We start from the raw sequence: 14,717 nt of genomic DNA, 5'->3' as shown, positions 1-14,717 counted from the left end.
CAGCGCCTGCCCCCGCCGTTGTCCCCGGCCGGTGGCAGGGGGCTGCGCTCCCCGGGGGGGGCCTGAGGGGCGGCGCAGCCGGCGGGGGGGCACGGCCGGGCTGAGACCCCCCGCGCTCATCGCACAGGCGCTGCCTCCGGGGGCGCAAGCACAGGGATGCTGCCCACCGGCCCCGGGCACCGGCCCCCCCTCCCCGGGGGTGGTTCAGGCCGGGCCCGGCCCCGCTCCGCGCAGCAGCCGAACACGTAACAGCTGCGAGCTGCCGGCCGATCGATGGCGCTGCGGCGGCTGGGGGCGTGTGACAGGCGGGGCCGCCCCGCTGCGTCCCCCGCCGCTGCCCCCTCCCGCTGCCCCCTTCCCGCTGCCCCCTCCCGCTGCCCCCTTCCCGCTGTCCCCTTCCCCGCTGTCCCCTTCCCCGCTGCCCCCTTCCCCGCTGCCCCCTTTCCGCTGCCCCTTCCCGCTGCCCCCTTCCCGCTGCCCCCTCCCGCTGTCCCCTTCCCCGCTGTCCCCTTCCCGCTGTCCCCATCCACGCTGTCCCCATCCACGCTGTCCCCTTCCCGCTGCCCCCTTCCCGCTGTCCCCTTCCCGCTGTCCCCTTCCCGCTGTCCCCTTCCCGCTGTCCCCTTCCCGCTGCCCCCTTCCCGCTGTCCCCTTCCCGCTGCCCCCTTCCCGCTGTCCCCTTCCCGCTGTCCCCTTCCCGCTGCCCCCTTCCCGCTGCCCCCTTCCCCGCTGTCCCCTTCCCCGCTGTCCCCTTCCCGCTGCCCCCTTCCCGCTGTCCCCTTCCCGCTGCCCCCTTCCCGCTGTCCCCTTCCCGCTGTCCCCTTCCCCGCTGCCCCTTCCCCGCTGTCCCCTTCCCGCTGTCCCCTTCCCGCTGTCCCCTTCCCGCTGTCCCCTTCCCGCTGCCCCCTTCCCGCTGCCCCCTTCCCGCTGCCCCCTTCCCGCTGCCCCCTTCCCGCTGTCCCCTTCCCGCTGTCCCCTTCCCGCTGTCCCCTTCCCGCTGCCCCCTTCCCGCTGCCCCCTTCCCGCTGTCCCCTTCCCGCTGCCCCCTTCCCGCTGTCCCCTTCCCGCTGCCCCCTTCCCGCTGCCCCCTTCCCGCTGCCCCCTTCCCGCTGTCCCCTTCCCCGCTGTCCCCTTCCCCGCTGTCCCCTTCCCCGCTGTCCCCTTCCCGCTGTCCCCTTCCCGCTGCCCCCCCCCTGCTGCCCCCCCTTCCCTGGAGCACCCCTTCTTCAGAGCACCCCCCAGGAGCACCCCCTCCCCAGCACCCATCACGGGCCACCCACCGGGCGGGGGGGGGGTGCAGATGTCACGGAGCTAGTGGGTCCCACCACGGGGCTGTAGGGACAGGGTGATGTCCCCCAGTGAGCACTGTCCCCAAGCGTGGGCTGGGGGGGGGCCCAATACCCACACGGGAGGGACCCCGCGGGGGACCAGCTGGGGGCCTGAGTATGGTGTCACCGGTGTCACTGCATGGCCTCTGCTGTCACCGGTGTCACCATTCCTGCACCGTCCCTAGGGTGTGGCATGGTGTCGCTGTCACTGCACGGCCCCCGGGTGTCACGCAGTGTCACCGTGGCTGCACAGTCCCACTCGTGTCACAAACACAGCCCTGCGGTATCGCACAGCATCACTGTTGCTCCCCGGGGTGTCACATGGTGTCGGTGTCACATGGTGTCACTGTCACTGCGGGGCCACTGGGTGTCACACAGTGTCACTGCAGCTCCCGTGGGTTGTCACACGGAGTCACCGTCAGTGCCTGGTGCATGGGATGTCACATAGTGCTATGTCACTGCATCGCCCATGAGGTGTCACCCGGTGTCACCATCACTGCATGGCCTGGGGTGTCACACACCGCCACTGCACAGGATACTCCCCAGTGCCCCCCACTGAACGTCCCGTGGGCTGTCACCCAGTGCCACTGTGCACCCCCCAGCTGTGTCACACCTCATCCCCACCAGTCACGGGGCACCCTGGGGACAGCACAGCAGGTCCCAGCACCGCATGTCCCTGCCACTCCCACCCCCGTGTCCCCCTGGGGAGGCACGTCCCTGAGCCCGTCCCCGCTGCCGGGGGAGCAGCCGCTTCCCGTCACTCACCAGCCACCCCATCAGCCAGGCTTTAATTAAGGAGCGGTGCTGGCAGCCCTTAATTGCTGCACGGCGGGAGGGCGGCAGGCCCTGCAGTGTCTGTAATGAGAGGCAGTGTGACAGAGACAGGGCTCGGCGGCGGGATGTGCCACCCCCATCTTGTCCCCCCCGCCTGCGGCTGGGCTCCCCGCGCTGGGCAAGGGATGGTGCCTGGCACTGAGCTGGGACGTGCTGGCTCGTCCCTGTCCCGGGGCTAACCCAGCTGGCCAGTCGGCCCACCACTGGCCAGCCAACAAGTCCCCTGGGTCAGCTGGCCAGCTGACCAGCCCAGCTAGCCAAACCGCCTGCTGGGCAACGAGCCAGCCAGCCAAGCAGCCAGCTAGCCAACCTGCCAGCCAGGCAATCAACCAGGCAAGTGGCTAGCTAGTCAACCAACCAACCAGCTAGCCAACCAACCAACCAGCCAGCCAGCCAGCCCACCACCTAGCCATCTAGCCAGCCAGCCGACTGGATAGCTATCTACCAACAAGCCAACCAGCTAGTTGGCCAAACAGCTAGCCCGCTGCCCGCTAGCCAACGAGCCAACCAACCACCTAGTTGTCCTTCAAGCCAACCAGCCAGCCAAGCAGCTGACCGGTCACCCGCCTGCCAGCCAGCCAAGCAGTCATCTAGCTGGGCAGCTAGCCAGGCAGCCAACTGGCCAACTCTCTAGCCAAGCATGCGACCAGCCAATAAGCCATCCATGCATCCAACCAGCCAGCTAGCCACCTGGCCACCAGCCAGCGATCAGGCAGCCAACCAGGAGCACTGTCTGCCCACATCCAGCCAGGCACTGGGACCTGCCTGGCCCTCACCTCCATCCTGCAGCCCTGTCCCCACATGTCCCTCATCTCCTGGGCTGTGTGTTGAGTGGGGACACCTCAGCGTGTCTGCGCCTGCACTTGTCATCTCCAGGCTGCCCCACTGAGCCCTGACACACTCATCACAGCAGGCGGGGCACTAGGCACCTCCCAGCCCGTGTCTGGCTAGAGGCATCTCTGGCCTCGGGGATTTTGAGTCTGTTTTCTTCCCAGCCTGGCACCAAGAGGTGAGTGTTGGCTCCTGCCAGGATCATCTCTGCCCTGGGATCAGTCTGTGGGGCCTTCCCTTACTTCCATGTTGATCCGTGCTGGTGCCGTGTTTCCTGGGCACCCACAGCCCAGAAAACTCCTCGTTAATTCTTCCTTTTAATTATCTCTGCTTCCCAACAAGGTGGATATGATGTCCTTTCTCAGGTATGGAGGTGGCACAGGTCCGGAGGTTGCATAGCTGGGGTGGCTGGTATCCTCCCTTGAGACCAGGGGACAGCCAGGACAGGAGGTACCAGCCTGGTCCCCCCACACTCCTCCTGGGTGTGGCTGGCTGGGTGAATGGAGGCATGGACGGCAGGGAGGGAGGGAGGGATCTGTGGATGCCTGGACACGTGTGGATGGATATGTGGATGCAAGGACATTGGATGGATGGATGGGTGGGTGGATGGATGGATGGATGGATGGATGGATGGATGGATGGATGGATGGATGGAGGAGGGATGGAGGGATGGATGGATGGAGGAGGGATGGATGGATGGATGGAGGAGGGATGGATGGATGGAGGAGGGATGGGTGGATGGATGGATGAAGGATGGATGGATGGATGGATGGATGGATGGATGGATGGATGGATGGAGGAGGGATGGATGGATGGAGGAGGGATGGATGGATGGATGGATGGATGGATGGATGGATGGAGGAGGGATGGATGGATGGAGGAGGGAGGGATGGATGGAGGAGGGATGGAGGGATGGATGGATGGATGGATGGATGGATGGATGGATGGATGGAGGAGGGATGGATGGATGGATGGATGGAGGATGGATGGATGGATGGAGGAGGGATGGATGGATGGATGGAGGGAGGGATGGATGGAGGAGGGATGGATGGATGGATGGATGGATGGATGGATGGATGGAAGGATGAATGGATGGCAGGCACCAAGGTGGTGGGAACCAGCAGAGGAAGCCCCAGGTGGGTGCTCAGGAGATGTGGCTGCCTTCCCAGCTCTGCCCCAGCCTCTGCAGCCCAGGACCCTGCCACCCCAGGGTGTCCTGCCCACCCCAACCAGGGGGCCAAGGCCCAGCCCTGCCCCTGCTGCCCACAGATGAGTGTCCCCCTCGCACAGCCCCTTCTGGGTCCCATCCTGAGGACACTGTGATTTTGGGGGACAGCACCCAAAATCATTGGGGACAGCTTGCAAATGCCATCTCCCTCCCTGAGCTCCTCAGCATGGGCTGATGTTGGGGCCCTCAGCTGTTCCTGGCTCCAAGTCCTAATTATTGCTGAGCCATCAGTGCCGCCCGCCCAGCCTAACCCCTGGCTGTGGGGATGGGCTTTGGGTGCCACGCAGACAGGGTGCCCGTGTCCCCACCGGCCATGCTTGGTCCGGTGGGCAGCATCTGTGGGGCAGCTGCAGCAGCAGCTCCCCCCCTGCCACAGCACTGGGAGGGGAAACCGAGGCCCGGCACAGCGCCAGCCCCGCCAAAGCCCCCATCCTGACCCGGCCGCTCTCACCCTTCCCCAAATCCTCCTTAATAAGCTCCCCAGCGAGTGGTGGGCGGGGGGTGGGGATAAAGCCCTCCCCCCCCAGGCTGAACCCACGCCCCTGGAGCATCGATCAGGGCCCCCCCTCTTGCCACCGGCATCCCCCCGGTGTTGCCCACCCACCTCCCCACGTCATGCTGCCAAAGCAAACAGCCGTGGGCTCGGCGTGCATCGATTCTGCGGGAGCTGCTGTTTGCTTAACCTTTGCAGAGGAACGGCGGTGGCTGGCGTCGAGCGGAGCTGCTGCCGCAGCCACCACCACAACCACTGCAGCCACTGCTGCCACTGCTGCCACCACCGCCACCACCATCGCCACTGCAGCCACTGCAACCACTGCAGCCACCGCTGCCACCGCTGCCACCGCAGCCACCACAGCCACTGCTGCCACCGCAACCACCGCAGCCATTGCTGCCACCGCAACCACCGCAGCCACTGCTGTCACGACTGCCACCACCACCACAGCCACTGCTGCCACTGCTGCCATTGCTGCCACTGCAATAACTGCTGCCACCGCTGTCACTGCTGCCACCACTGCCACTGCTGCCACTGCTGTCACCTCCCAGCTTTGTCCCTTTTCCCACTCCTGCACTCCCGAACGTGGCCCTTCAGAGATTTGCCAATCAGTTGTCCATCCCCAGGTGGATGGAGCCAACCCGGGGGGCTGTGCTGCACCCCTCCCTGTGCAGGGGTTGGGGACAAGGACAGCGAGCACCTCTGGGTCTCCAGCTGGGGTCAGCTGGGGTGTTGTCCCCATGTGTAGGGTGCTGCTGCCCCAGGGTGACGTTGAAGCCATCCCAGCTGCTCTGCAACTGGGCTGTAGGGAGACAGCCTGGGGACCTGGTGGGCTGGGGTCGTGGTCATGCCATGGGGACAGGGTGGCCCATGGTGTGAGGTGGCCTGGGATGGTGGCCATGCCATGGGGACACAATGGCTTGTGGCCATGAGGTGATGTGGGGCTGTGGCCTCACCGCAAGGACACAGTGGCCAGGACCAGGAGTGTCCCCTGACCCTCCAGGTGAGATGAGTGCCCCGATGCAACCAGTGTGCCTGTCCCCCCCATGTCCCTGCTACGGCCACCTCATCCCCACGCAGAGCACCCTGCCCACCCGGGCCACCGCGGCACCATGGCGGCGGGTGACTCACACAGCCTGTGACCTCGGCGAGGCGTATTTTTAGGTGCTCGTTAAAAAAGAAGCGGGGGGGGGGGGGGGATGTACACAACAACGATGGAGAAAAGAACCAGGGAAGGAGCTGGTGCCATGGCAGTGACAGCTTGTGGGGGGACATGGGGCTGGCAGCAGCCCCATCCCAAAATACTCTGCTCGCCCAAGCCTTGTTAAGCCCCCAGGAATAATTGCCTCCTTAAAGCCGACTAATTGATTTTTGCATGCTGATTAAAGCAAAGGCTCTGCGGGAGCTGGGGGGGGCACAGGGGAGATCGATGGGCTGCCAAGTGTCCCCTTGGTCCCTCTCCTCTTGGGTTGGGGGCTGGGGGCTGTCCCCTGTGTGTCCCTGGGTTTTGGGGACACTGCATGGGTGCGCCACTGGAGGGGGACGGACCCCCAGGATGGGGTCTGGGGGGAGTGATGACTCCATGGACCCCATAGGTGCCACCAGGGTTAATGCCACCTCGGTGGCATCACCCAGGGCCACCAAGCCACCGTGGCAGGCGGCACTGGGAGCAGTCCCCAGGCTGCTCTATACCCGCGTGTCTGTCCCCCCCCATCCCTGCTGCATGTGTCCCGCCCCAGAGCCCCGCATCCGCATCCTTCGCTCACCCCCAGCACTGGCGGCGGCTGTCACTTGCCATCGTGTCCCGCTGTCCCCGCCGAGGTTGACAGAGATGGCAGGCGACAGAGCGGGCGCAGCTGCGTGTCCCTGTGTCACGAGCCCATCGGTGCTCAGCCCCCCAGCGATGGCACTTGCGTGTAGCCGTCACCCTTTAGCGTGGCCTGGCTGTCCCAACGGTGGCACCTATGGGTGCCCCGCTGTCACCGTGGCCTTTGCCACTGGTGGTGGCATCCCATCCTGCGACCCCGCAGTTGACCCTGATGGGTGTTTCTGGGTGGGGGGTGCTTGGCCAGGTGGGTGTCCCCTGGGCTGTCCCCACGCGTGGGTTCCGTCAGTGCCCAGCGCTGTGGGAGGAGAAACTAAGGCCGGCGGGCAGGAGGGGCCCTGCTCTGGGACCGTCCCCGTGGCTTTGCCTCCGAGGGGACACGGGTGGCGGGTTCCAGGGCTGTCCCCAACTCCGGGGACGGGGCCACCGGCTGGTCCCGGGCACGGAGGTGACAGAACTCCAGCCCCCGAGGGGACGTGCCCGCCGGGCGCATCGCGTGGGCCCCGTGGGGACAGGGCGCGGCTCCGGGTGAGCACGCGGGGGGAGGGCGGAGGGGACCCCAGCGGGGGGGGGGGCGACCCCACGGCCAAAAGGGAGGTCCGGGGGGGGCTGCAGGGATGGGCGTGGCAGAGGGGCGTGACGGGGGGCGTGCCTCCCCGCTCGGAGACGTGCGTGGGCGGGCACAGGGGAGGGGCTGAGGGCGTGGCCGGGGCGTGGATGGGCGTGGTCAGGGCGGGCGCGGGGCGCACCGGAGCCAGCGGAGCGCAGCGGAGCGGCCGCCGCCGCCGCCACCCCCGAGTCGTCCCCCCCCGCCGCCGCCCTGCTCCCCCCCACCGGCACCATTCCCACCCCCGGGCGGCAGCGCGCCCCGGCCGGGCGGCGGCTCAGCCTGGGCCGGAAAACTTTGCTGGCGGCCGCGGCGGGGGTGGTGATGGTGCTGGTGCTGGTGGTGCTCATCCCGGTGCTGGTGAGCTCCGCCGGTACCGATGGCCGGTACGAGATGCTGGGGACCTGCCGGATGGTCTGCGAGCCCTACGGCCCCGCTGCCCCGCCGCAACCAGCCGAACGCGGCCCCATCCCGCCGCCCTCCACCCTGGTGCAGGGTCCCCAAGGCAAACCAGGGCGACCGGGAAAACCAGGACCACCGGGACCGCCGGGAGAACCAGGACCGCCAGGACCGGCGGGGGCGCGGGGTGAAGCGGGACGACCGGGACCCCCGGGATTACCGGGACCAGGGGCTACAGGTGCGGTGAGTGCAGCTACCTATAGCACGGTGCCACGCGTCGCCTTCTACGCCGGCCTCAAGAACCCCCATGAGGGCTACGAGGTCCTCAAGTTCGACGACGTGGTCACCAACCTGGGCAACAGCTACGACGCCACCTCCGGCAAGTTCACCTGCGCCATCCCCGGCACCTACTTCTTCACCTACCACGTCCTCATGCGCGGCGGCGATGGCACCAGCATGTGGGCCGACCTCTGCAAGAATGGTCAGGTAAGGGCTGGCCATCCCGGCTACCAGCCCCACCATGGGGACGGGAGCTGTTGCTGCCCCCCAAGCTCCCAGGAAGGGCTCTGGGTGCTTCCTCAGGGTGCCACATCCTTTTCCCGGCCCTAGGAATGCACCCCCAGGGTTCTCCATCCTTCTCCTGGCCCCAGAGATGAACCCTCAGTCACATCCTTCTCCTGGTGCTGATGACAGGCTCCGGGCGCTTCCTTGGCATGCCCCATCCTTTTCCTGGCCCCAGGGATGCATCCCAAGGGTGCCACATCCCTCTCCCAGTGGCAGTGATGTGCTCTGGGTGCGTCCCTGGGGTGCCACATCCTTCTTCTGTCCCCAGGGCTGTACCTCTGGGATGCTCTGTCCCTCTCCTGGTGGCAACGATGAGCTCTGGGTGCAGCCCCGCATTGCCTTGTCCTGCTCCCAGCCCTGGAGATGCATTCTCGGCATGTCCCATCCCACTCCCAGCCCCGGAGATGCACCTCCAGGATGCTCCATCCTTCTCCCAGTGGTGGTGATGGGCCCTGGATGCATCCCCAGGGAGCTCCGTCCTTCTCCCAGTCCCAGAGATGCCCCCTCCCCGGTGCCTCATCCCTCTCCCAGCACTGGGGACATACTCTGCCACCATACCTGTGCTGTCCTGATTTGTCCCCAAGGGTGCCCTCAGTCCTTCCTTGGCTCCAGAGACATGCCTCTAGGGTGCCCTGGGACGTCGCTGAGCCCTGCCATCATCCCTGCTGGGACTCCCCAGGGGGGACAGGGCGGGCTCCTTTGCAGGGGACAGTGTCTGCATGGCCTGGAGCGGGGCAGTGCCTGCCCCACTTTTGGGGTGCTGCACCCCCATCCCAGAGCCAGCTTGGCTGCTGCTGTGTCAGGAGAGATGTCCCCACTGCTGGCCAGGCTGTGTGGTGGACACCATAGGGGGGCCACCCTGAGGCTGGCCCTATCCTTGCCCCTCCCCTGGTTCCAGCATCCCCCCCCCCGACTCCATCCATCTGAAAACCTTCCCGATGCCAAGACACAGTCTCTCCACCCCCGTGACTTGCAGGTGATGCTCAAAACGCTGTCCCTTTCCCACACCATGTGTCCCCCCGAGCCACGACTCAAGGCACAAGATGTGGCCGTGACCCCCAAAATGTCACTTGAGCTTATTCCCTTGGGTGTCACCACAGCCAGCATCCACTCCAGGATTCATCCCACTCCACTCCTGGTTCCCATCATTCTCTCCCAGCATCAAGCCCTGTGGTGCATCCCTGTCCTGAGGATATACAACACTGAATTAACCCAAAACTGAGTTATAAACCCAAAAAATAGCCAGGGGTGGAAGGGGAAGCGGGAGCACTGGCACAGCCACAGTGCTTCACCCCTCGGCTGAAAACTGCCGAGCCAGGAGCGCAGTGGGGGCAGGAGCCTCTCGGCATTTTTTCTCCATCCAAACAGTTTAAATTTTCTTTTTTTTTTTTTTCTTTTTTTTTTTTTGGCTCCCCCCTACTCCAGCCCAAAATTTTGGGGGTCCTAGCGACGCTTGGCACAGCCAGCTCTTTCTCCTAAGCAGCATCAGTGTAACTCTGAACTGAGCATCCCCAAAAAAACACCTCATCCCCTTTTTCCTCCCCCAAAATATTTTTGGGTCCCCCCCCAAACCTTCCCACCTCCTTCTCCACCCCACCGAGCTCTGACCACCCCCGGCTCGGTGGGGAACTGACACACCCGGGCACTACTGGATGAATTTCCAGAAGCTACGCAGCCCCTCGTCAAGAGGAACCGCGCTCAGTCGGGCGCGCGATGCAGCTTAATTAACTGGTAGTTAATTACTAACGAGCTATCAGCACTCCAATATTTATAAAGAAGCGGCTCGGGAGGCAGGGGAGCGTTTTGGCGGGCTGGCACTGGCGGGAGAGTTTAAAAAAGGTACCCCCCCAAATGCCACAAATAATTAAAAATGGGGTTAATTGGGGTTTTGTTGCCAAATATACCTCATCCTTGACAAGGCGGGGGGGGGGGGGGGGGGGGGCAGGGGGAGTTCCCAGCAGATAAGGGTAGATCCTGGCATCCTCAGAGGGAATTATAACCTGGGGGGCCCCCTCTGACCCCCCACTTTGCTCTGGGCACTGCCAGTTTTGGGCACAGCCCATCACCCCTGCGCTGGGGCTGGAGTTAACGAGAGCCAGGGGAGCCCCAGCGCTGGGAGGGAGCTGCTCCTGGTGATTAATTAGCTTTAATTATTCTTATTTGTATTAGCCTGTAGAGGAGGCAAGCAGGGCAACGGGATGGCGGGAGATGCTGGATGGATGGACAGATGGCGGGAGGGGGTTGGAGCCGGGTGGTTTTGGGGTCCCCGTGGTGGGGTGAGGGACGTCCTGGCTGGCTCGTGTAGCTGAAGGGGTGTGCGGCTGTGCTGTGGCTTGTGGATGGGCACAGCCCCGGGGGGATTCCCGTGGGTGGGGGCTCAGGGACGGTCCCCAAGGGACCCTGTCTGTGGGGACACAGGGACCTGCCTGGGGGCCCAGGGGGGCACTTGCTGCTGCACCCAGGGGTCCTGGGGGACACCTGCTGCCATGCCCAGAGGGGTCTTTGGGGGGGCAGCTGCTGCTGTGCATGGGGATGCTGGCAGGGCACCCCCCACAATGACCAGGACCCCTGGGGGGCACCTACCACCATGCCCAGACATCCTGGGGTAGATACCCAGGCCCAGGAGTGCTGGGGGGGGGGGGTACCTGCTGCCATGACCAAGACCCCGGGGGGGGACACCCACCACTGCACTTGGGGGTCCTGAGTGGCACCTGCTGCCATGTCCAGGAGTGCTGGGGGGGCACCTTCCACTGCACTTGGGGGCCCTGGGGGGCACCCGCTGCCACTCCTTGGGGGTCCTGGACTGTGGTGGCTGTGGTGGCCATGGCACATGGGGCACATGGTGTCAGTGACAGTGGCTGCAGCAGAGCCAACCACTGGGGCTGGGGGCTGGCCCCCACACAATGGTTCCCACCTCCAGGGGCTGCGTCTGGCTGTGGCATGGGGAAACTGAGGCACAAAAAAGGACAAGGGGGGGTGAAGCCATCAGCGGGGGGACATGGTGGCAGTCCCCACCTCCTCTGCCACCATGGTGCCAGGGGTGGCTCAGCCTGGCCCCGGCGCTGCCATTTATCTTCCCTGGTTAGCACGAAGGGCTGGTGGGCGCACGGTGATGAGGTGGCTCCTTGATGAGGGAAGACGGATGGCACCGAGCAGCTCTAGCTGTGGCAGGGGGAAATGATGGCAGCAGAGCTGGTGCCAGGTGGCTTTTCCTGGTTCTCCTTCCCTCTGCTTCTTCCCTCCATCCTCTTCCTCGGCCCAAACTCAGGCAAGGCAGCATCCTCTGGAGACTGGGGTGCCATGACCAGCTGAGATTCACTGTGTTGCCCCCAGGGGACAGGGACCCTCATGGTGGTGGTGTAGGCACAAGGGTGACAGTGCTGGTCATAGCGTGAGGGGTACGGCTGCGTGGGTGAGAACAAGCCCAATGTAACCACCTGCTGGGCCCTCAGTAGGTTCCAGAATTAACAGTGTCTGACCATGCCATCACAGGCTGCTTGTGGGCTCTGGGGTGGTTCTTCCCTGCCTGGCATGGGCCAATTAAGAGCCCATTCTCATCGGTTGTAATTAGGAGCATCTTTTTCCTGGTGCTTCACGTTTGCATTTCACTTGGGATTTTACCTGCCAGCTTGTCACTGTCACCCAGCGCCACACAATCTCCCTGCAAGGCAACAGTGTAGATTTGATTACCCAAGTAATTCTGCAGCGGCAGCGGGTTCCAGACACAAAGCTTCTTTTCCAGGCAGTTTTGGCACCTCTGGCGCTGCCAGCACCTCCCAGCCTTGTCCTCCGGCACCAAGGAAATATTTATCAGGGGGAGCATCCCACCCCGCAGTGGGTTGGGATCTGAGTGAGCAGTGAGGCTTGGTTTTGGGGAGCTTGAGCTCAGCTGGCTCAGCCCACATGCTCATGGTCCTTGTGAAGCTCATGGGAAGATGAGTGGGGACGCACTGGGGTTCATCGGGTTGGTGCTGAGCTGGGAGACGGGGTCCTGTGTCTGAGATGTGGCCCTTCATCTGAATTGGGAGCTCGGGTCCCGTGTCTGAGCTGTGGTCCCATATTTAAATCTGGAGCCAGGGTCACGTGTCAGAGCCGTGGTCCTGCATCCAAACCTGGAGTCGAGGTTCCCTATCAGCGCTGCGATCCCACATCCTGATATGGAGAAGGGGCCCTGTGTCTGAGCCGTGGTCCCATGTCTGAACCTGAAGCCATGGTCCCACATCTGCGCAGTGGTCCCACACTCAAATTGGGAGGCAGGGTCCCATGTCTGAGCCATGGTCCTGCATCCGAACCTGGAGTCAGGTTCCCGTGTCTGGGCCGTCATTGTGCACCTGAATCCAGAGATGGAGCCTTGTGTCTGGGCCATGGTCCCATGTCTGAATCCGGAGCCATGGTCCCACGTCAGAGCTGTGGTCCCACACCTGAGCCTGCTGGGTCAGGGAGAGGCTCTGGGTGATGTTCAGAGAAGCCGCCTCCATCAGGGACCTGTTCACCCATGTGTGGGGATCCAGGGCACCCCATGCCACCCTGGAGCTAGCGGGCAGTCTCCCTGGCTGTGGGTGAGCTGGGACCCTGGGTGTCCTGTGGGATCTGAGGGCTGAGCCGTCTCCTGAGCCAGGTAACATGGGTATCCCCTGCGCAGGTGCGGGCCAGCGCCATCGCGCAGGATGCCGACCAGAACTATGACTACGCCAGCAACAGCGTCATCCTGCACCTGGATGCGGGGGATGAGGTCTTCATCAAGCTGGACGGAGGCAAAGCCCATGGTGGCAACAACAACAAGTACAGCACCTTCTCTGGCTTCATCATCTACTCGGACTAAGCCTGGACCCACAGCATCACCCCACAGCCCTCCAGCCCCATGGCATCTCCCTGCTGCTGTCCAGCCCCACAGCATCCCCCAATGACTGTCTAGCCCCACGGCATCCCTCTGCCATGATTTGGCCCCATGGCATCCCCCCACTGCTGTCCAGCCCTACAGTTTCCCCTTGCTACTGTCCAGCCCCATGGCATCCCTCTGCTGTGGTCCAGCCCCACAGCATCTCCCCACGGTGGTCCAGGCCATCTATGGCGCCCCGCCCCCCCGCCCCCCCCCCCCCCCCTTCCCCATTAGCTCACCCCTCAGCTGCTGATTTCAGGGCTTGGGGGACTGCAGGGAGCTAGGGGCCAGCAAGAAGCTGGGGGACCCCCCCTGCACTGCCCCCCTGCCCCCCTGTCCCCTGGCTACACACCCCGCTTGGCCCCATGGCACCCTGCTCTCTGCTGCCTCCCCACACCTGGGGTGATGCTGGGGGCCGGGGGGTCCCTGCCAGCGTGTATATATGTACAGGACGTGCAGATGTCTGAGCGGGTGCCCCTCTACCCCGTCCCTGTCCAGCCTGTGCTGGGGGCTGCGCTGGGGACGGGGGGAGATGCCTTGTGCCCGACCCTGGGGCAACTCCATGGTAAAGCAGAGCTGTGACCTGTCCCTGTCTGCTGTCTGTGTCCCTGCGTGGGGCAGAGCCCATGCCCCCCGCCCCGGGTTGGGGTCCTCCCACCCCTCCAAGCGACCCTGCTTGGCTTAGCGATCTGCCCGAGCGGGGAGGTGCTGGGGGCGGCTCCTCTGCTCCCAAGCCCTGGTGTCCCCTCTGCCACCTCCAGTGGGGTTGCTGGGTGTGCCACCATGTCCCTGTCCCCCAAGCCCACCCAAACCCATGGCAGGGTGTTTTGCCAGGGGCACAGTACCCCACAGCAGGGTGGGGGGGCATGGTCAGGCCACGCAAAGCCATGGGGACCCTCAGGCGCACACGCCTGTCACCGCTGCCTCAGTGCGGGCAGGACATGGCCCAATTAGAGGTGACAGCGAGTGCCCAGAGCCACAGAGCGGCTGTGGTGGGGTCAGGGGACGGGAGATGCGGGGGACATGTGGGTGCCCCTGGGGACGGGGGGGGGTGGGTGTCGCCCCGCAGGCCCTAGTGGGTCCCTGGTGCTCATTTCTCAGCACTAATTAATGGGGACGAGGCAGTGGCTGGGCAGCTCGTTAGGGCCAGGGCTGTCTGCTCCAAGCTGTGAGGAGAAGCCTGCCGTTAGGAGCGGGTGTGACAGCACCCCGGTCCCCAGCTGACACTGGGGAACACCCTGGGCTCCACAACCCACCCGGGCCCGCGGCTGGGCGACAGCGCTGGGGCTGCCGGTTCTCCCCGCTGCGGGGGACCGGCCCGGCTCGGTGGCCACGGTGGGGACGGGGCAAGGGGGAAAGATGGCGGCCGGGCCAGCGCGCGGGACTGCGGCTCGCGGCGGGGGGCGTGGGCAGGGCGCGAGGGGCCAGCGCCCGTGCGGCCCGGGGCAGAGGCGCGGCCGTTGGGGCCGTTGGGGCCGTTGGGGCCGTTGGGGAACGGCTCAGCGGAACGCCGCCGTCTGCAGCGCGGGGGGGGGGGGGGGGGAGAAGGAGGAGGGGGGAGAGGAGGGGAGGGGGGGGGGGAGGAGAAGGGGGAGGGGGGGAGCCCCAGGTTGCTCCCAGCCCCATCCAGCCTGGCCTCGGACACTGTCAGGGATGGGGCAGCCTCAGCGCCCTCACAGTAAATGATTTATTCCTCATGTCCACTCTGAATGTGCCCTCTGACGGTTAA

At 65.0% G+C, this 14,717-nt stretch overlaps 1 protein-coding gene across 1 annotated transcript; it reads left to right on the top strand.

Annotated features, from left to right (window-relative positions):
* Positions 1 to 7,261: 7,261 nt before the first annotated feature.
* C1QL1 (complement C1q like 1) lies at positions 7,262 to 13,575 on the top strand. Its single transcript, XM_037411628.1, has 2 exons — positions 7,262 to 8,031; positions 12,752 to 13,575. The coding sequence occupies exons 1-2, from the start codon at positions 7,471 to 7,473 to the stop codon at positions 12,929 to 12,931; spliced, it is 741 nt and encodes a 246-aa protein (XP_037267525.1). The 5' UTR covers positions 7,262 to 7,470; the 3' UTR covers positions 12,932 to 13,575.
* Positions 13,576 to 14,717: the final 1,142 nt, after the last annotated feature.

This window comes from Falco rusticolus, chromosome 18, assembly GCF_015220075.1.
Source record: "Falco rusticolus isolate bFalRus1 chromosome 18, bFalRus1.pri, whole genome shotgun sequence".
Taxonomy (NCBI): domain Eukaryota; kingdom Metazoa; phylum Chordata; class Aves; order Falconiformes; family Falconidae; genus Falco; species Falco rusticolus.
The sequence above is the reverse complement of the archived record's forward strand: the minus strand, read 5'-3'. Positions and strand labels throughout refer to the sequence as shown.

What these genes read in the sequence shown, in the direction of transcription:
- C1QL1 (XM_037411628.1), top strand. Translation starts at nt 7,471, where the DNA reads ATGGTGCTGGTGCTGGTGGTGCTCATCCCGGTGCTGGTGAGCTCCGCC. An exon ending in ACCTCTGCAAGAATGGTCAG is followed by an intron (nt 8,032 to 12,751) that starts GTAAGGGCTGGC and finishes TCCCCTGCGCAG; the next exon opens with GTGCGGGCCAGCGCCATCGC.